Raw genomic sequence first — 23694 nt, forward strand, 5'->3', positions numbered from 1 at the left:
ATTATAAAATAGCATAATGCCTGCATGTTTGATGAATATAGTATATCATGTCTCTATTTTTTAATATATAAGAAAGTCTACTAGAAAGTAAATAAAAAATAAAAGAAAAGGAAGCTTAATTTGATAAACAGTGCTAAGATAATGTGTTAAATTAAAAATGCATTGTTCTTCTTTTGCAAATCAAGTCTGTTCTCGTTATTAATTACATGTAACTGGTCCAAGGTTTGTTATTTTAAAAGTTTGGAGGTAATTCATGAACGAAATTATACTTTTTACACAAGAAATTTATGGTAACACCTTCCTGGTCGATATATGAACCTTGCTTCATGTTCACAATTAGTTGTAAGATTTCTTGGGTGAAAACCTAGCTGAAAATCTCAAGGAACTTTCAGAAAACTTAGCAGTTGATGAATCTGTATTTTGAGTAAAACTGTTAGTGCAGATTTCCACGGATATGAATTGAACAAATTGAATGACGTGTTGTTGCAAGAAAGGCCAGTGATAGTAAGTAACAGACACAAAGTCGACCTATATGACAATGCTCGACCTTCCATTGCAGAAGTTGTGAATAGTGCAATGTTACAGCCTGAATGTAAAGTTCTGCCGCATTCGGCATACCGGATATAGAGACTTCTAAAATGATGGAACATATTGTGATTAATATATATTGAACCAATTCTTAATTAACTAAAAAAATTATCAATTACAACTAATGAATTTTTATATTGAAGTAATATCAATAAAATTCTTTTTTGTTCCAGGTTCGTCATCGATTCGGTTGTTACGACGAGATTTCCACAAGCAACGGTCACAAAGTGCGACATTGTAACTGGGTACGATTCGTCCGAGTGGCTTCGGCCTTCAATCCTTCCGTAAACTTCGTAGCTACAAAGGTCCGAGGCGAGCCAGTGTACGAAGCCGTCAAGCCAATTCCTCCGGACACAGAACTGTTGGTGTATTATCTTCCAGAGCGGCCAGAAGAACTGTTTTTCGTCAGAATGAGGGCTAGTTTATACAGGCAGACAATGGATTCTATTCTTGAAGGTAAAATTATCCTATAGTCTTTCCAACCAAACAGCCATTGCACGTTGTAAATGACGTCAAATATAATTCAGAATGCAGTTCAGTAAAAATGTAAAATTCGTTTTAAACCCGGAGCGAATGTTTCCTTCTTATTTTGTTAATTAAAGTCTCCTAGTCAAAAAGAGACAGAATACTGTCGGATGTGTCAGAACAGGTTACCGAAATAATCTTTAAAATTTGAAAATTGATGTTGATACTAGTTGACCCTGTTGTTAATATGTTAATAATGTTCATGGTAAATAGAGGTTACAAACTGGCAAACATTATAAATCAAAATTTCAAGTTCTAAGTTGGTATGTGTTATATATTTTGATGACGTCCGAAATCACCACTCGAAAATCAACCAAGTTCAGAGAGTAACATCGGTTGTTGAAAATGCATTCGAAGAAAATAAATACCGCCCTGCAATATTCTTGGACGTCTTACAAGCATTTGGCCGGTCTGAAATTTGGGATTAGTCTATAAAATGACCATCTGTACTGCTGGAATCATACATTTTCGAAAGAAAATTTAAAGTCTCGTATGAAGGGGCATTCTAAACAGTTAAACCCATTTCGACTGGAGTTCCACAGGGTAGTGTATTGGGACCACTCCTATATGTACTCTATCCCAAAAACAAAAGAAACAGTAGTTGCAATATTTGCCGACGACACAGTTATCATGGCAAAAGATGTATGTATCTCTGTCTAAGGCTATAGAAAAAGTACAAGTAATGGTCAACAAAATCTACAAATAGATCACAAACAAAATACAGATGAATAGCTCCAAATCTGTCCATGTTAAATTTGTGGCAAAATAACAATTACTTAGTTAGATTACTTGAGGTATGCCCGATTCATCAAGCAGAATTAGTTAAATACTTCGAAATAGATCTCGATGGTAGATGGAATTGGAAACAACATATTAGGCAGAAAGCAGAGCAGATTAGACTCAAAATCAAGCAGCTGTACAGGATAATCGGAAGATACTTTCAACTTAAATCAAACTTCAATTTAAAGACCTAAAATCAAAAAGATTGGTTTATCAGTCAATCATAAAGCCAATTTGGACCTATAAGGTGCATATATGGGGTTGCACTAAAACATCAAACCAACAAGTAATCCTACGCTACCAAAAAGAAATTTCTACCATTAATTACCCATGATTATCGCTACGGAACCAACGAAGAGCTACACGATGACCTCGCAATCAAATGGATACAAGAAGTGAACAAAGATTTCGCCTTAAAATGTAAAAAACGGTTGCTAATACACAGCAATGTGGAAGTAATAGAGCTAGTGGGAAACACGCAGGAAATCAGAAGATTGAAACGAACCAAACCACACGAACTTCTTTAGTGTATAAGAATATTCTTAACTTTACACTAAGTAGATTAGTTTTGCTTTAATTTAAATAGATATAATGTAAGTACAACAGAGTAGTAGTAAAAAATATTTTGTAAATTAAGATTGTACTAAGCATATCTATTGTAAGATATAATTATTAAAACAAAAATTGAAGACGTGCATTGGCTGTTTCATTAGATAGGCTACATATATATTAATTATGCTTAGTTTTAACTAAAATATGTTTAATCACCAATGGTAGACATACGTTGATAATCATAAAAAATGCCTAAATTTATTAACACATAATTTTCTTCAAATTAACATTTATTCAAAGAAGCAATCAGCATCGAAAAGAACAGTACTTCGCCAACGCTGTAAAAGCAACACTATTCCACAATAATAAAAAAAAAAACGATCATTAGAAACAGGAAGATCAATCTCAATTATAATCTCTTTATGTAATCTGAATGGTATGCTCGACAAAACGTTCAACAAAGACAAAAATACATTGATAATTACATAAAGTCTGGTTTGGCAGTCATCATGATATATCATAATAAAATTTCTATTATGCGTTAAACCATTTCAAATTATATCTATTCTATTTTTCTTTATTTTTTGCAGCTAGTATGTTTATCTTATATGGAAATACCACGTTAGAGTATGAATCAATCTAATAGTCATTTTTAAACAATTAAACCATTGTTAGATATGTAAATTACATCGATTCAGCTTGTTTTAAAACAATAACTAATTTTAAAACGGAGATATCTGGATTTAAAATAAGATTTATTCATTACTGTTTATTATTATTATCTCCTATGATAGTTCTAAACATTAATATGTTGATAGTTCTGAACATTATAATATAATCCTTAATAAAACTTTTAGTAGATTGGCTAAGAATTAGAAACGAAATTCTGCACACTTCATACACTACATCTGACTGGTATTGTTTATTTTCTTTCTTTTTGCCTTCCTAACTTTTACTCAGGAATTTTAATATTTTCATGATCATCACTCAAATTATTAAATTTCGAGCATTGATTCGTTGAAAATTGAAGACATGAAGAAATATATATCTGTCTGTTAATTGTCTGTGGTAGGAAAAAACAACTTTAATATCTGCTTTATAGGTTTCAAGACATACCTAACAATATTTCTGGAGCTTCTTAATCTAGACGATTTGTTAAAAAACAGAAGTGGAAATGAAAAATCAGCATTACACAACATTATTTAAAACAATACATTTTAGGAACCATCCGCATATGTTTATTTTTAATGTGTTTATTTTTAATTTAATTTCGTCAGATTTATATCTGTATTGTACCTTTGGGATTTATATTTTTTATCCAAGTGGAAAAATTGACACCGGTTGTCATTTGATATTTTTCCTTAACATTTTAGAACCTTAATTATTCTTCATTTTGTGTATACCTTAATAGTGTTATTATGCAAAATCTCACAGATTCATTTAAATGGTTATTTTTTAATATTATTCCGGTTGCAATGTACAAACAATAGATTTGTTGTTATTTACAAACACTATTAAATCAATATCTCAAGATAAATTCGAAACATGCGGTAACTCCTAAGCTATTATTTTTCTTCATATAATTGGCGAATAATTCAAAGTATATTACTTAAAATAATATCACTATCATATATTAGTCGCATATGATCATTAAGACATTTGGTACATAGAAATAAACAAAGAAACAAGCATTTGAGGTACATTTGAGGTACATAATATTAAAATTAAAAAAAATCAAATATTAAAATTACAAAGTCATAAATATGGATAATCTTATTTTAAACATCTACAAATTTGTGAGATAATCCTGGACAAATGCGTCACAGAATTGTGAAAAAAGGCATATCCGGTCAATATAACATACCGATGGTCACAAGAACATGAATACGAAATATTATGTAATTTTATTCGTTCGATTACATTGGGTTATATATCCTGGTGATTAAAATGAATAATTTTAATAGTTTAATAGATTTCTACGTGTTTGAAATTACTGGTTACTGATTACTGCGAACTTAATCTGTTAGGGGAAGGACCAGGAGAGATACGTTTTTCATGCTTAAGGTACTATTATAACTAAATTAAGCAATGGGTTTAAGTGACCATAATAAATGGTGAGTATTAAGAGACAATAATGTTATTCTGACAATTCTGAAAATTCTTTTTACCGTGGATGTTAACTCAGAATGACCCAAATATAGTTTATATATGGCAGGTGTTCATATTATTTTGTTCATCTCCTGTACGACTAGAAATCGAGAGCCTATATCCAGCCGCATGACCATACTGTCGATTTTCTCCTGTTTTCCTTGCGGCTTTTTTCCCCCGATCCGGTCGTTTCCTTTTTCGCTGCGTACCGGCGGTCGCTAAAAATTCAACCAACCACGCACGTCGTCCGATTAAAGCCAATCAAAATGCTAAGTTGTGCAAAATGCCTAATAAATCTGTCATCGGTGCCAATGGAATTATCTATTGTTCCGACCATGTTAGTCGTATTCTTTGGGCCGCGTAATGGTTTCGGTTATAGTCGCATTCGCAATGAATAAATATCAGCTACAATGGTAATGCACATAACGATGATTAATGACACGTAACAGCGTATAAATGGGTGTGTTGACAATTGTAATTGGCCGATTCCCATTGGTCCGCGACGGTATGTTGAAAGTTAGTGTGTATTAAAATTTTACCACTTAAATAATGTACATATTCAGGTTATGTGCTTCAATAAAGAAACTTTAACTATGTGCGTTTACTATTATTCGAACGATAAATAATAAATGAAAGATTAACAATCGTGGAAAGTTTATAATAATAACGTTACATTATTATATTACTACAAGGTTTGATATTAAATTTATTATGCCTTGTCGATTTATACTGCTAAATTGTTGAATTGGATTTCTAAAAAATCAAATTTGATTGAGTTTATTTCCACAAATGACTCAAAGCTGTTGTTGTTGGTTAGTTGTTTGCTTCTTTGTGGGACATAAGACAAGTTAGAAAGCACTAGATAAACAAGAGTCGCAGAGGGCAAATTAATATGAACTATCTGCAAGGATGATACGGAATATTTTTTTCCATATTTATGTTTATAACATAAAAGTAAAAAAAAATCATGTATACTTAAATTTAATGCTCTGAAGTTATTGCAGTTCTGAAAATAATCTTACTTATAATATTTTGTTAAAATATTCAGGTGGTGTCAAGCTTATCAATACTTTTTTGATTATTGAAACTTAACGGAAAGTATATTTAATTAAATATCATTAAAAAGATTATGGAGCGTTAGTTTTTGAGATAATTATTTTAATTAATATTATATATTAAATACATTTCCGAATTTATATTAAATATTTTGTGGAAACAAGTTTTAATAACTTATCATTTGTAAATTATTCCCTTTACTCAATTTTACGTGGATTATCACAACAAGAGTGCATCAATCAACTTAATTTGACTTTTGGCGATAAAGCCCCATCAAAAACTACCGTGTATCGATGGTTTAGTGAATTCAATTTCTTATTTCATCTCATTAATCTTTTGTGAGTTAGGTTGTCCAAAATCGGCTGTTGTGCCAGAAAACACCGATGCTGTGTGCGAAATGATTAAGGAAGATAGTCATGTCACCTATTGAGTGATTGAGGCATCTCTAAGCATTACTTCCACCATTATATATGCGATTTTACATGAACACTTAGCTGTGCGAAAGTTATGTTCGCGTTGGATCCCACACAATTTGACAATCGCTCAAAAAAAAGGCTCGTGTCGATTGGTAAAAAGAATTGCTTAGTTGCTTCGAAAGACTTTTATAAAATCGCGACAAGTGACGAATGGATATATACGTATGAGCCCGAAAGTAAGCAGCAGTCGAATGTATGGGTGTTCCAGGATGAACCAAATCCAACAAAAGTTGTTTGCTTACGAAGCACTTCAAGGAAGTGGCCCGTTTCTTCGAAAAAACTGGTCATATTTTAACGGTGCCTCTAGAGGATTTATTATTTTTCATTGTGACAATGCGAGCTCTCACACATCGGCTCAAACAAGAGACTATTTCACTCAAAACTCTCACTCAAAACATCGAATTGATTGGTCATCCGCCATACAACCCTGATTTGGGACACAGTGACTTCTTTTTGTTCTCATCAGTGAAGAATAAACTGCGTAGTCAACTATTTTCATAGCCCGAAGAAGCTATTGAAGCGTTCAAAAATCATATTTTGAAGATACCTCATTCAAAGGCAATAAAAATATATTCGCAGCTTAATTATTTGCTTGTTTTCCTATTCCCGAAATATAAATAGTGACCCTCGTATAAAACCTATAATTTTGTTTCTTTTTGATCACTTTGATACGTTATTTGAAATATTTAATTTTGTTTTTCAGATTCGCCTTTGGATCTATCGATGTCGCTGCTGTCGCGAGGACTTTCCGGATCGCCACCTTCCGCAGAAGACGAAAGAAAGTCGGTATCGGGCGACTCGTCGGCAGCGTCGTCACAAGGAGACCTCCCAGAGACCACCGTTCCCACGCCTCGGGCACGCCCTCGAGAACGAACGCTACTTCCTTGCGGGGTGTGCAGCAAAGCCTTCGATAGGCCGTCACTCTTGAAAAGACACATGCGAACTCACACAGGTAATTTTTCCTATAATAGTCATGATGACAGAAATACTCACAAATATGATGATTTATAATGGCTTATAAAATAGTTTTATAGGATTTACAATAGACGGTATTACTTTACATTAATTCTTCATCTTATTATCTTTATATTGAGGCCTCACCGATTCATTTTGTGTCATTGTGATTGTATAATTTCGTGGAAGTGCAAAAGCATTTTTTTTCGGTACGTTGAAAATGTTTGAATATGTACTGAGTAAATCGCATTTGAGGGAAGTTATACATATTTTTTACTTTAATTAGAAGAAAAAGACTGCTAAAGATCACCAAATGTTGTGTGAAGCTTACAACAATTAACAGATAAATTGAAAAGTCCCAGGCCTGACCCATAGATGGCGCTGTTAGAATTAAATCCATATATTTTTTTAGTTAGCCCTAACCCTCAAAAGATGCGTGCATAAATTTGACAGCTGTCGGATCATTAGTTTGTGAATTATAGCATTTTGCGTGAAATAACTTTTGTTATTGTGAAAAACGAAATGGATAAAAAGGAATTTCGCGTGTTGAGAAAATATTAATTTTTGAAGGGAAAAAATACAGTTGAAGCACAAAATTTGTTTGATGCCGAGTTTTCGGATACTGCCACAGGAAAATCAACCGTCAAGGATTGGTATGCTAAGTTTAGATGTGGTGAAATGAGCACCGAAGACGGTGAAGGTACTGGACGCCCAAAAGAGGTTGTTACCGACGAAAACATTAAAAAGTCTACAAAATGAATTGAATGACCTTAATTTGAAATTGAATGAAAGAGCAGACACTCTAAAGATATCAAGTAAACGTGTACATCATATTATTCACGAATATTCGGGTATGAGGAAGCTCTGTGCAAAGTGGGTGGCGTGCGAGCTCACTCTTGACCAAAAACAACGATGAGTTGATGATTGGTAGCAATGTTTGAAGATGATCAAGCGAAAAGTTGGAAGGTCGCTATAATCAGTGTATCATCCTTAAAGGGAATTATGTTGAATAAAAAAGAAATTTTGGCAAAAAAATGGGTTTTACTAAGGCAGCCGACTTTTCAATTGACCTGTTATTCTCCATCGATTTCAACATGCGAATGCCAATTTGGACGTTTTAGAAGTGACTATTTCAACATCAAAGACGAATATCATTCTGGACAGTCAATGTAATTTGGAATACGGCGATGTGAATGCATTACTCCATGGAATCATCAGTAGGTATTGCTATCAACTTTGCCATCGATCCGTTTAAATTTAGTGTTGTGCGAAAAAAAGAACGGAGAACGAGCAAAGACGCAACTATGTTATCCTTCAGCATGACAACACTAAACCACATGTTTCAATACCATTAAAAATATACTTGGAAACATGTAAATGAGAAGTATTCTCCAGATCTTGCTTCCTGATCACAACTGGTTCCGATATATAAGTCTTGACCTGTCTGAGATGGATCTATTAGTGGATAGCCTCAAAATATATATCGTTCTATTGAGATCGAATCCGTAAATTGATTGAAAGATGGAAAAATTTAGCTGCTATCGATGGACAATATTTTGAATAACCTTGAAACCCTTTAAAACCAATTTATAGGCCAATATTAATAGGATAGATAGATTTAAAAAATATATATATATATATAAAATACAAGAATGATTACTTAGAATTTTGGTAATAGAAATAAAAGGTTAAACATGAAATATATTTCATAATGGATTTTTAATTACTTTAAAATTTTTGTAGCTCTATGGAGCAAAAAATTGTCTCCGGCATTGTACTAAATGGCCCAATGTTATTATGAATATGAAAGTATTGCTCAGAATATTTGAAAATTTTGCAAGAACTCGAACATACCAAGCTGAAAAAAGCCACATTATTCAGACATACATGTATTAGTTACCATCATCATACTCATCATACTCATCGATCTATTTCATGTACCAATAACCAATTTGATATTATGGTTTAGCAATCTAACCAAGCCGAGATTTGATTCAAACTTTTTTAAGAATATAAGTGAAATTATTTTTCATCGAAAGAGATGCTGAGCTCGTGGAACTTGAAGTGCAATATTTAAAAATAATGACTCAGGACAACGGATAACACGTTATCCTTTCCTCTTACTACCTGTTCTTCGGTAATTACATCAAAATATTTTTAGCCAAAGGACTAAGAGTTAATAATACGCTCATTCAGATATGTTGAATCATGCCAAAGAATATTTTGAGAAACCCAACAACCAATTTCAACAGCTGTTTTGGGTTAGAAGTTTTTAAAATTAAATGATAAACATTGAAAAACAGGTATTATATTTTTAAATACTCTTCATAGGAATAGTACTGATTTCTTGGTATATTTTTTTTAATATGCGCCTTTTCCTTCCATCTTTAATCCAGGTGAGTGGTCTGTTTCTTTTCATCGTGTCTTGTTGTGTATTGTACTGCTAAGTTGTCATCGTTTTTGGTGCTTCCTGAACTCCTGTGTCCTGGTAGTTATATTCACTAACGTTTTTTGTCTTGTATGTCCTTATATATTCACCTTTTTCTTTACCCAAGAGCGTTTTTGTTGTTATTCTATGAGGTAGTAATAGTTTTTGGTGTCAGGTTGAATTTCAGTGGTATACACAGTAACAGATCTTATCACTGCTTTATAAATTCTTGGTTTGGTTTTCATTCTATATTCTTAATATATAGATTGTTCTTAATATTAGGTTAATATTCTTATTTCGCCATATTGTGTTATTGATACCTCCTTGTTCTCATACTTCTCAAAACAAAATCTATCTCTAAATACTTGAATTTGTAATTCCCATTGGATAGCTTTCTGTTTAAATTCCATCTTGGATCTTAATGACGTTATTGATGTTGTTATCGATTTTTTGTTGGACCAATATCTTCGTGTTAAATAATTTTTCGCTACACCTAAATCGAAGTGATAGTCAGTATAGATCATCTTCATCTTCAGCAGTATGACGCCATCAGCATTGCTATTTTGTATCCTTTCAATAAACGGTTATTTCTTATTACTTCGTCTATAATGATGTTGGAGTGATTCCATCCAAAATATTTACTGTTTATCAGCTAAGGATGTTGAGTAATTAATTTTGTTTGCTATAACTATTCTAAGTTTTAGTGTAGTGTTTAATAAAATGTATGTATCAATGACATCACAATATTACGATATTATTAAGTGATACATCTGAGGTCGGAAAAAGACTAACTCGTGAACAATTCACTTCTTTTCCTATATAACAATCACTAGTATCTAACGTACCAGAACCGATGAAAGAAGTTTATCAATTATATTACTAGCTTATAAAGAAAATATCCAAAATACCAAACATTCAGCAAGCATATCAAGTTCGGCGTCACTTTTAAGTGATATGTTATTTTCTTATCCAGTAAACTAAGTAATTATTTATGTTTAGAACACATCTAAAAGTGAAAATAAGCTTAATACACGAGGGAATCATAGTTATACATCTAATATAAATACTTTTACTATTAAAATGTCAATGGAAAGAAAAATAATCGCTTTTTCAGGTGAAAAACCGCACGTCTGTATGGTCTGCGGCAAGGGATTCAGCACGTCTTCGTCCTTGAACACGCATCGGAGGATTCACAGTGGTGAGAAGCCCCATCAGTGCCCGGTATGCCTGAAAAGGTTCACCGCTTCCAGTAACCTCTATTACCATCGCATGACACACATCAAGGTAAGAACACAATGGTTCCGTTTACAGACGGCGACTTTTCATTTTTATTTCTTTCTCATCACTATATACTGAACGAATTTTAAAGACAAAACTTAAAACATAAAGTAATGTATTTTTAAAGTAAGTTAAACTTGTTTTCCGGTCTAGCTAACGTGATATATTGTGAGATTTTGAAGTATTTATAAAAATAATCTTTAGAACGCCAGAGTTTTTAAATTAAATAAATCTCACATCAACTAATGTTGACGCTATTTCTTTATTTGGTAGATAATTTTATGACATGTTATTATTATTTTCCTTTATTATTTTCTGCATGTTAATTAGTTCAACAACAAACATAATTATTTAACACAAAGTTAATATAATCTTATTAATATATAGCATAATTAGAAGTATTCAAATAAAAAGTTGTATTGTTATAATGTTGTATTGTTTGAATGGCCTTCAATTATTACTATATTTGGTTTAAGTTACTTTTAAGAACAGAAAAGATGTATGTTCGACAATTAGCGCATAATAACTCTATCTTGTTTTATGCCAACATCATTTCTATACAAAACACCTTGAAATCACTGTATTGATTGAAATAGTAATATGGCAGATGAACAGTAAATATAAAAAGCAATTGTTTTAACATGTTTATTAATGAGTGAAATAACATCATCCACATCGAACATATGTGAATTTTTCATCAAAAATTCAACGTATATCAAACTTCAACTATGTTATTCAACTGACTTGGATCTCTGGCTATTTGCTATATACAAAAATAAGTTTTAAAGGCATTCCAGAAATCTAGCCACTGTATGAAAATCTTAAAGGAAAAATTTGAATGAATATGAACATCTTGAATTGAATATGAATATGAACAATATAATCCTTTCTTCGTTATAATTTATTTGTGATATAGAATAATGCAAAATTGAAGGATAACTGGCAACAACTTAAATTAATTTTCATGAATATTCAATTTTTATCGGGCATTGTCTTTTTAACGGATTATTTTGATAAAAACGAAATCTTGGATCTGCTGTAGTCTTGAAGCTTCCCTTCAAGCAAACAAAAACAGTACTTTAAAATATATTTGCAAGTTTAGTTTCAATAATGTTATCAAAAGTTTGTGATTAATAATAAATCGTTCTGGTTTGTTCTGGCAAAATATTCTGTCTTCCTATAGATTTCTGAGCAAGACCACATAGGTGGAGAAATCAACAGTTGTATTTAAATATTTGTCTATCATCATTCTATATGTTATATAGGTAATAAAAAATCCCTTAGGTATATGAACATATATGATATATTAGTATATTCAAGACCTGGATATTTAAATTGAATTATTTTATATATGCTCAGTACAATCTATTTACGAATTAATGTTATACTACTGTTCTGTTGAAACCTGCATCTATATATATCCCATAGGTCTAATTAGGTTTCATTATTGACTAATAAATCAATCCCTTTGATCTTAGGTTATGTTATTCTTTTTGTTTAACGTGATAGGAATATTAGGAATACTGATCAATTAGAGTGTCGAATAAACACAACGGCAGCATTGGTATATTTGGAAATTCTGTGTAGTTATCAAGATGACCTTTCAAGATGAATCTAACCGAATTATTATATCACAGCTCTGCTAGACTAGATCCTCTTCCACATGGCTGAATTTTTGGTAAATTTATAAATAAGTACCACAACAATAGTGTTGAAAATAATGACGAATTGTCTTATCATATTGATACTTGTGTAAACGTCCCCATATGAGTCCTTTTGATATATTGAAATATGATTTAAAGCTATATTAATTTTTCTCTGTGTTTTCGAATGAATATTCAATGATATTGTTGGACTTATTGTTGAAATATTTAATTTCTTAAGTCGTTTCAATTACTAAATTTTTTTGTTCTATAGCATTAAATAAAAAGGCTCGCTCTATTGTTAAATTATATGTGCTGAACACAAAAACATAAAAACGGATTTTCTGTATCACGTATCATTTTAAAGTTATCATAAATTAAAGTATAAACAAATAAAGAAAATGAAAATTTTAAATTGTTTTTATTTAATTATTTAAGAAACAATGCAAGGAAATAATCTATCGTTAAAAAATAGTTCGTATAGATATCTGACGAAGATAACTCAAGTGAAGAAACGAACTGTTGTTTTTAAGTTGTCTATCACCACGTCACAACATTACTCTTACCCCGAGGGTAACAAACCCGAATTGTTAGTCCGCGGCCGTGATTAAAATCGGACGCCTTGGGGCTAGTACCGGTAGGGCGGAACTAATTTTCTCTTTGGGAGCTAGAAACAAAACCAACATAATTAATTTCTACGGGGCATCGTTTTTTAATTATTTTTTGCCGGTTAAGTAGGCGTTACCAATTTGATGAAATCTCTCATATGAAGCGCACAGCCGTGGAAGCTCATTTAGTTAGCTACAAGTTAATTAAAAGCCGCTCTTACAGTGCTATACTGGCGCAAGGTGGCATTTTTTAATTTATGTTTTCCTCCATTACCATATCGTATTATATTTTTCGTGTTACTTGTTTTCATCTTGTTTAAATCTTCGTAGTTTTAATGGATATCACAAGAAATGTTAACCCTAATGAATTCCCTGTGGTCGAAATTTCACCACACTTTGCACAGAGCTTTCTCATACCCGAATATTCGTGAATGAAATGATGTACACATTCAGTTGATATCTTTAGTGTGTCTGATATTTCATTCAATTTCAAATTAAGGTCATTGAAAATCATTTTGTGGATTTATTGAATGTTTCCGTCGGCAACAACCTCTTTTCTTCCACTGCGTTCACCGTCTTCGGTGCTCATTTCACTACGTCTAAACTTAACATACCAATCTTTTCGAAAACTGGACATCAAGCCAAGTTTTTGCTTCAACTGTATTTTTTCCCTTCAAAAAGCTATATTTAATCAACACGCGAAATTCCTTTGGATTCATATTTTTTACAATAACAAAAGTTGCTTCACTCAAAATTCTGTAATTCACGAACTAATGATCCGAGAGCTATCAAATTTATACACGCATCTTTGGAGGGATAGGGCTAACTAAATACTTGTAGATTTATTTCTAGTAGCGCCATCTATATGTCAGGCTGGGAACTTTTCAATTGACCTACTAGTTTCACTTTATCTACATATTTTCATATATATTTTTCACCTAACATATATGTTGAAAACAATAAATTAAATAAAAATCGTTTATTTCATAAAATAATAATTTCTTTACCTACATTTTTGAAATAAAATTCTGTCGAATCGTTCTTTACTTATTTATTCCACTATTCAATCTTTAAAACAGTAGCACTCATATGTTTTTCTGTCAATAAACGCATTTATTTGAAATTATCATTTTATGTAATATTCTGGAATATCACCATTACAAATAGCTCATCTTTAATTTGCCTTCTATAGCTTTCTTTTTTTTTATCTACTCCTACTACGTTCTATTTTGTCTTGTGTCTAACATGAGGACTAAAAACTCAACATCAAATGAGAAATTAAAACGTTCATTTTTACTGCTAGTGCGGAATACATTTGTTACCTGCCATATTTTGTCACAGCGTTGTTACCAAATGTATTTACTAATGATATCTGAAATGGATTAGATGTTAAAATTAATAAAATTTGCAGCAAAATCTTTATAATAATACGCTATGCCTTCAGAAAGTTATCAGTTGCTACCTGTTATAAAAAAGAACAATTTTTAAAGCTGTTACGGGACTTTCTATATTTTTTTAAATAACAACAATATCTCGTCAACTAATTATAAAAATAACTACTACAATTTTTCTTCTCAGTAAATCATCAAAAATAAATAAATTTGACCCTAGCCAACTATAATCTTGTTTAAATATTAATAGTTTTAGATAAATTTTAATTGCTATAGAGGATTATAATAATTAAAATAATATAGGATTTTTATTAACCTAATCTCATTAGCTAAATATATTTTGTTTTTATTTCACTGTCCTTATTATTGGGGTTTATTTTAAATGGATATACTTAATATAATGGGATCCATTTAAAATACATTAATATTAACATTAATATTGATTAATGTATAGATTTTGTTAAGATTACTTATATAGAAGATTTATTTATTTTTAACTGTATTTCATTATAGTTTGAGGATAGCTTTATAGTTATTTTTTATATAATTTGTGTCTTAATTAATATTATTACGGATTATAACTATTTTTTGTAATTGTTTTCATATTGGTTATTAGTATTTTCACAGTATCAGTGGAGATATATAAAATTCCTGGGAATCTTTCTCAATCTCATAATTTTTTTTGTAGATGGTCATTATTTCAGAACGTCAGAGATGATTACAATATTTTTAAATAAAATGTGATTTAAATAGTGAAAAAGGAAGGCATCTCCTCCCATGTCATGCTTTTAAATATTTTATGCTTTTAAAAGCAATATCTGGAAGTTCCATTTAACCTCTTCGGTACTCTTCAACAATTTCCTTGATTTGTCACCCGATTTTTCAATCACATAAGCAGCGATTTGAAATTTATTAAAACTTATCATTATTGTCTTGAAGAATTTTGCATACGGTTGACATCCGAACGACTTTGACAGGCTGGTTCGGTTACACGTTCGTTAATATTGTCTGATATTGCATATTACACATAAACACAAAATATCGCACAATTACATATTGCGGCAGGTACATTAAACATCTTGATGAATATATATAGATGTTGATTGCATATTATAACATTTTGAATCAATATTTGATGATTTCGAGATTGCTATTTTTACTGTAATGATAATGGCGCGCCGGTTGTGAAACTATCGTTTGTGTATCTTCATTTAAACATTTAATAATAAACATTTCAAGATATTTACTTACAGTGGGTGGCCTCTTATATACATTTTATTTGTATCTGTTATCCATTAGTATAATAAAAACTACAAAAATATATAAAACAGATTTATAATTTTCGTTTTTTTTTGCAAATGCAAATTTGGTGAGTGCCCACATGTTTTCTATGGGATTCATGTCTTCCTGACCATTCCTGGCCAAGAAAACATAGTGATTTTTTTCCGCCAAATATGTAGTAACACATCTGGCTTTGTGACATGGTGCCGTGCCGAATCATGTATTAAAATGTAGTTGTCGTCATCAGGGAAGCATTCATTGATCTACAGTAGTAACCGGGTTCCTAACACTCAGTTGTATCATTTCCCCTTCTATAATATATAGACATCACATACCTTTGGGTGAGATAGCAGACCACACCATGAAACTGACCGAGTGCTTAACATTCTCTAAAAGTTAATCGGCGAGGAATTGTTTACCAGGGTACTGTCTAATAAAAGAATTTTTGTAAATCAAAATTTGGAAGGCTGATTCGTAGGAAAAACACACCAATAAAATAATAGATTTAATACTAGAAAATCGTTGTTTAACAACTGTATTGTTAAAAAAAATTATACTTAATCAACTCCAGCCTGTAACAGCTATATTTCGATGTTGTCCAGCCCACTGATATCCTGTCTTTTTCGCCATTAGGCCGCCATCCCATTAAATTACCTTCAACCAACCGCCTCCGAATGTCCTCTCCAAAATCTTTAAACCTTCGTCGAACTATTAATAAGATTCGTAAACAACACATAGTGAAAGTATTATAGGGATTATTGCCTTTTGATTGTTTTAAACACAAAAGTTAAGGCAGTTAATAGTAATGAAATTATAATATCTAGAAAATACAACAACAATACTACAAAGGTCTCGTTTTAACAGACAATGACTTAATGAGAACTAAAGTCACACAATTGACAAAAGACGCGCGAATGTTGTTACTTCACAAAAAACAATACTAATGACAGCGGTACCTATTTAGGATGAAGTAACTCTTTAAAAACAACATAATTTATTCAAACAAATATATTAAACTATATATTACACAAATACGAGTACTGTCCCTGTACTTTACTGTACGAGGGTCAATATTTATATTTCGAGAATAGGAAAAAAACAAATAGTTAAGCTGCGAATATATTTTTATTGTTTTTCAAAGTACTCGCCACAATGATCGATACATTTTTGTACCTGTTTGTTACATTACGCTTAAACCAATTTTCAAAACATTTATTCCATTCCAAATGAGGTATCTTCAAAACAGACTTCAATAGCTTCTTCGGACGATGAAAATAGTTGACCATGCAGTTTATACTTCACGGATGGGAATAAAAAGAAGTCATTGCGTGCCAAATCAGGGCTGTACGACGGGTGACCCATCAATTTGATATTTCGAATGATCAAATAATCTCTTGTTTGAGCCGATATGTGAGAGCTCGCAGTGTCATGATGAAGAACAATCCGGCGTCTCTTGTTTGTTTTCCTTATTTCACCGAATACTTCTGGCAAACAAATGGTTGTGTACCACTAAAAATTTACTGTTCTACGATCCTCTAGAGGCACTGTTGCAATATGACCAGTTTTTCCGAAGAAACAGGCAACCAGTTTCTTTGAAGTGCTTCGTGCGTGAACAACATTTGTTGGATTTGGTTCATCTTGGAACACTCATACAGTCGACTGCTGCTTACTTTCGGGTTTATATATATCCATGATTCGTCACCTGTCACGATTTTATAAACGTCTTTCGAAGTACGGCGATTGAATTTCTTAAGCATTTCTTTATACCAATCGACACGAGCCGATTGTCAAATTGTGTAGGATCCAACGTGAACATAATTTTCGCACAACTAAGGGTTCATGTAAAATCGTATATGTGCTGGTGGAACTAATGCTTAGGGATGCCTCCATCTCCCAATAGGTGACGTGATGATCTTGCTTAATCATTTCGCACACAGCATCGATGATTTCTGGCACAAGAGTCGATTTTTGACGACCTTCACGAAACCCGTCGGACAGCGAACTACGACCACGATTGAATTCACTAAACCAGCGATACACCAAGAGTCAAATTAAGTTGATTGATTCACTCTTGTTGTGATAATCTACGTCGAAAATCGTAAAAAATCATAGTACGAAAATGTCCACGATTCAGTTCCATTTTTTGCCGAGACGAAACTTAAACTAAAATAAACAAATAGCGCCTGTGCGACAAAATGTTCTGAGTACGTATATCGTCAAAAATGTCAAACTTTACGATGGAACCGTCAGATGGGCTCACATGACAACAACGTTACCAATTCCCGAATTATAAATAGTGGCCCTGGTATTATTCTGAAAAAAAAACTTCTAAGGGAATTCTAAAGAAGCGATATCAAAGCATCTTCGATAACAAGCCTGGGGTCGTCTTATATGCGTATACATTACGAGGGATTAACGACGATTCCCATCAAGAAAAACGCTGGGACCATCGATCCCACATCTCTCTACCACACGAAATGGACGCGTCCGTCCAGCCACTGCATTTGTCTTAAACTGACGTCCGAGAGTGACAGGTGACGGGATGAGTGACATAAAATCGACGAGGGATAGAGGAGGAGGTCAAGAAGAAGAAGGAAAAAAAGAGAAGAGGAAGGGAAAAAGAAGTGGCCAGACGGAGCGGCATCGGGCGGATTCGCGGACGCGCTTTGACACCTGATGGACGTTTTAAATGGACGGGACTAGGTGCCGGCGGCTATTTATGATCAATCACGCTGGTGGAGCGAGATGAGCGCGGTCGATACGGTAGCCGGCCGGACGCGGAACAGGGACGGACGACGGCAGATCTTGGATTTGGAATAGTTGCACGTCATGCCGCGTTTTACGGCCGGGTTTGGGGCACCGCGATAAAGCCATCGATTATTTCCAGGTAGCATAGCGATGTCGGCTGGTACGGGTATGCTGCCAGTTATTTTTTAAACCCATTTATTTGCAATCTCGATGTTTATAACTATAGTCTATCCAAAGCAGCAGTGAACTCATGTCATGTCAATTGCCGCGATGTCAAAATGGGAGAATAATGACATTGTACCCATTTTAGTTTACTTTAGCTTCAATATATAACAATATTCTAATTTTAATTTAAATAAAATTATTAAACAAAACAAATCTGTTATGAAATATAATTTATTTTGACATTATAGTACATCTAACGCATATATTATCGAAGGAATTAAATTACATTTAATTAAACAACCAAAATAGTTTGTAAGTTAGAGTTATTTTATTATATTTACATTGGACTCTTTTCTGAAGGTTTAGTCCACCTAATTAATTATTGTACAAGTAACGTATTATCATTAAAGAAAATAAATACATTGTTATGTTTAGTTCTTGTTTCCTTCGTTGCTTTGTTTTCTTGTAAAATCACTCTGATATCACTGTATTTCTCCATAGTTTCTTCTGTTACTATCCGTGTAAATTTTGATACTGAATCTGATACCATCAATGTAGTGCTGTTCTACTAATACCTTGCTGTTATAAACTATCCGTTTGATGCGTATTTGTTGATTTATCTCAACAAACTCAAATGCCGACTTGGTGGCGCAGTGGTAAAGGACGGTCCACCTACTGTTGCCAGAGTCACGGGTTCGAATCCTGCTGGGGCATGGTCGCAAATTTATGTTTGTGATTGTTTAATATTTCTGATTGTCCTAGGTAAGAGTGCAAAATCCAACAAGAAAAGTGACTCCAGTCACGTCAGTAACCAGGCTGGGTAAAACCGGATGTCTTCTGGGATGATTTTTATAGTTGGTCACACGCCAGTCGGTAGGCTTAAGCCGAGAACTGTGGTTCAGAGCCCACGTTAAACTGTAGATCCAGTCCGGATAAACCGCTAGTTTCTTCTGTTACTACCCGTGTAAATTTTTCTTGATGCATCTCCTTAATGCATTTGCTAGATCTCCGAAGCAGTTAGTATTTATTCAACCAAATATTCATAGATATTCTGAATAATTACAAACATATTTATGCACATAAATATTTTTATTTTCAGTATTTTTCTTCAAATCAACATCACTAGAGGTTGCAGATTTATTGAGTTCTTCCTTTTCTTAAATTTTTTTAAAATTTAAATGGCCATTCTATTTTTATAGGTGGAGTCATACCATATAAAAATAACGCTTATCTAAATGGCTAGTAAGATTTTCATTATTTTATATGACATATGAAAATCCTACATTTCTAAACTGTACTGAGTCCCATACTTTCAAACAGTTTTAGAAAGTTATGATGAAGCTTTGACTATTTTGATCCAGATATAATTATCAGTTTTGTTTTCAACGTTTTAGAACTAATGATTTGACAAAATCAGTGACAAAAAACGACGTCAAGCAAAAATGTTCTAAGACAGTGATTTTTAAGCCTGATAGAACGAAAGAGCTGTTTAAACAATCAAAGTACTTGCAGGTAGCCTAGCAATCGATGAATCAACTGTTTATAGACATTCAAATGGGGTTCAAACGTCCAAGAGGGTGAAAATTGGCCCGAACAATAAAACATGGATTGCGGTTTCAATATTGGCCAGCCCCACAAAGTTGTAATTTGAATATTTCTGGGCTTGTGGCACAATATTAGCAAGGTGTAACGAATTACGAGCTGCCAAAACCGAATGAAATTGTTAATACAGAAGTCGACCAACGTCAATTCGACAAATTTAACGACGTATTGTTGCAACAAACATACCAATATATATTTTTGTATCAATTTTTATCAATAAATGCTTTTTGGTGAAAAATTAATCAGAATATATGTAAGCATTTTATACAATTGGTTGCAGCCGATAAATATACACGCGTGTATTGGCACTGTGGTGAATTTGATCCATCAATGTAGTGCTGTTGTTGCGTTTGATGTTTCTTGTTTGATGTTTGTTTGATGCGTATTTGTTGATTTATCTCAACAATCTCAAATGCCGACTTGGTGGCGCAGTGGTAAAGGCGACCGGACGGTCCATCTACTGTTGCGAAAGTCGCGGGTTCGAATCCTGCTGGGGCATGGTACATATTTATATATATATATATATATATATATATATATATATATATATATATATATATATATATATATACGAAAATCTAAGCCTAATCTAAATTTACTCAAAATCAAGCTATATATTTTTATTTCTACGTTAAATTATTAAACAAGCAAAATACTTGATAAAATGCATTGATCTAACTTAACTATTTAAAGAAGGTATCCTGGTTTCATATTTGCTTCGACTGGTTATATTTTTGGACTCAAGCTGTTACGAGTTGACCCCGTCAGCACCGAGGACGTCCAAACGGGCTTAGTGTCACCTGAAAATGACGTTGACAGATTCAAATAAACACCCTACGCGAAAGAGCAAATAAACCACGAATTAAAAAACCGTAATACGACAAAAATTAGCTCGGCAGAAACGAAACAAGGCACTAAGCCGATTTCCTGTCCGAAAAAAATCCGATGTTTTCCCGCGATTGTCTCGCCTTAAGGGCCTTAACTCTAAGCCTCTCATTTAGGGGATTATGGTCATCGAAGATCAACGTCAATGAAATGTCACCGGAGACGGTCAGATTACCGCTCCGTCAACGTGTAGCGTACAGTCGCAATTGAAAAAACGGACGGGAGGAGAGAGAAAAAAAACTAAATCCGATGAATTTAAGATGATGCGTTGACTGTATTTTTTGTCGTTAGTACGGAGTTATTTTCGAAATTGAATATCTTGTCGGGTGTACTTAAATTTATAATGTATCGAGCAGAAAGTAGTTTTGGCTTTTTAATATTTTTTAAAGCAAATTTATTCGTACACAATTCATATTTAGATTTAACCTTGTTCCAGACCACCTGTGGTGGAGTTCTATGTGCTTTTTTATTTGGTAGTATATCCTGGATGCCTAATCCATCTAATTAAGAATTGTATGGATATTACTTGGATAAGTAACCTATTTTATTTCTGTTACAGAAGAATATCGTTATCTTTTTACGTTATTGTTCTTTTTAATTCTTATTTCCTTCATTACAGTGTTTCCCTACCAAGTCATTTTGATGTCACTGTATTTTTTCTTCTTATCTTTTCCGAGTTACTAGTTACGTAAATTTTTGTTACATAATATATTTGCCATATCTGCAAAACAGTTAATATTCATTATTTGTTCATATACTATATCCAGATGCTTATGTGTATTCTGCAAAATTAGATACATATCTAGGCACATACATTTTTCATACTCTACAACACGATTTCCTAGAACTATTTTCTATTAATTATATACTCACTTTTAGTTGTTTCCACTCTGATCACCCTGTCTAGATAATTGTCAGCATTAAATTATAATTTCATATCCTGAAAGCTTCATGAAGTCACTGTAATTTTATGTATATCTGATGAATTTCGTCCATACTAAAGGTGTTGTTGTAGATAATTATTCGATTGGATATATGCAGTAACATAGAAGAAGACGTAATTCTCTGTGACTATTATCCAGCCATTCGATTTACAGTGTATCTTTTTCTGGCCTATGTCTGAAAAACTAAATTAATTAATTATACGCTTTGTTGATTGACTTGTTGGGATCTGTACATTCTTCATGATAATAACTAATGGTTCCTCCAAGTTCATTAAGAGAATTGTTCAACAGTTCCTTTTTCAAACCTGAGTAAAAAAGTAGTGTTTTGATTTATTTCTCCATTGTAGTCGCCTTTGGAATTGGAGAACACTAACTCGGCTCCAGGAATAAAACCATTCCTGTTCCCAGCATAATTAATAATATATACGCAATAAATTATCAAGTCAATTGTTATTCAAACTTTTACTTTCTTCCATCATCTTTTGTACACACTTTAACACTATTTTTATAGGCGCCTTGAGATGATTGAGCATTTCTTAATTTTATCATATGCTGTCAAAGTCAAAGTTTGAAAGTCTCATTAGCCCTCTTCGTGGGTTACCTTTACACAATTTAAAATCTCTCTCCTACTATATGAAGGAATGTTCTGCATCCCTCAAAAAGCTATATATTCCTACGTTTTTTGAGGATACTTCTCAGTCCAACAGTATTCTCTAAAATAATTGTATTAAATCATATTTATAACGAAAAACTACTGAAATTTTTTGAACTTTTCGTAAATATGATCGGAAATAGAGCTAACATCATGGTATAGGGACGCTTTGGTCAATCTAACATTATATTGTTCCTAATTTTTTGAGAGATTTTAGCGACATGTGGTAATATCATGCATTTTCAAAACCTTATATAATACATATATATATATATATATATATATATATATATATATATATATATATATATATATATATAAACAGCAAAAAATAGTTATAGAAAATCAAAGAATAGAAACAATTTTGACGATGTTATCAGCGGCTGTACAGCCAGGCATTTTGAAATCAAAATAGATCAGAATGGCCAGCCTACGTCTATAAATCCAACGCAGGAAAAACTGCAAATAACCAAAAGCAATATATAATTTTGATTTACGCGTTAACTGTAACGAAACCGCACAAAGACGTGAAATTTTCCTTTTACGAAACGGTCGGGGGAAACCGCTCATGTCGAACGAGGAAGACAACATAAAAATGTCTACCAGGGACGTTAACATGGAATTTGATCGACAGGTTGTCTTGCTTGCTTTGCATACCAGGGAAATTTAGTTTCTTTTTACTCCTTATACTGTTGATAACATAGACTGACATATGAAGGGCACAGAAGACTTTCAATGTGACAAAGACTATTAACTTTGGTCTGCAAAACTTTGATCAGATGTAGTCTATTCAACGTTATCTCGTACATACGTCATCATCAAATTTATGACATCAAAACGTCGTAATGTTGCGGCATCAAATCTGAGTTTTAATTCAGTTTGGCTTCGACATACTGTTTCGACAACAACATTCTAGTTTAAATAAAATAACGAAAGAATTGAACGTTGATTTTATAATTATAGTGCATCTAATACATATATTATGGAAGG

At 32.6% G+C, this 23694-nt stretch overlaps 1 protein-coding gene across 1 annotated transcript in view; it reads left to right on the top strand.

Moving 5' to 3' along the window:
* Window positions 1-23694, top strand: part of LOC143190434 (uncharacterized) — a 209021-nt gene that overhangs the window by 155966 nt on the left and 29361 nt on the right. The window contains exons 2-4 of the mRNA XM_076394706.1: window positions 762-1044; window positions 6829-7077; window positions 10622-10791. Coding sequence (XP_076250821.1) covers window positions 762-1044; window positions 6829-7077; window positions 10622-10791 — 702 coding nt within the window. The remainder of the gene's footprint in view (window positions 1-761; window positions 1045-6828; window positions 7078-10621; window positions 10792-23694) is intronic.

This window comes from Rhynchophorus ferrugineus, unplaced genomic scaffold, assembly GCF_030347505.1.
Source record: "Rhynchophorus ferrugineus isolate W39M unplaced genomic scaffold, kcgeb_rfMv2 rfM2, whole genome shotgun sequence".
NCBI lineage: Eukaryota > Metazoa > Arthropoda > Insecta > Coleoptera > Curculionidae > Rhynchophorus > Rhynchophorus ferrugineus.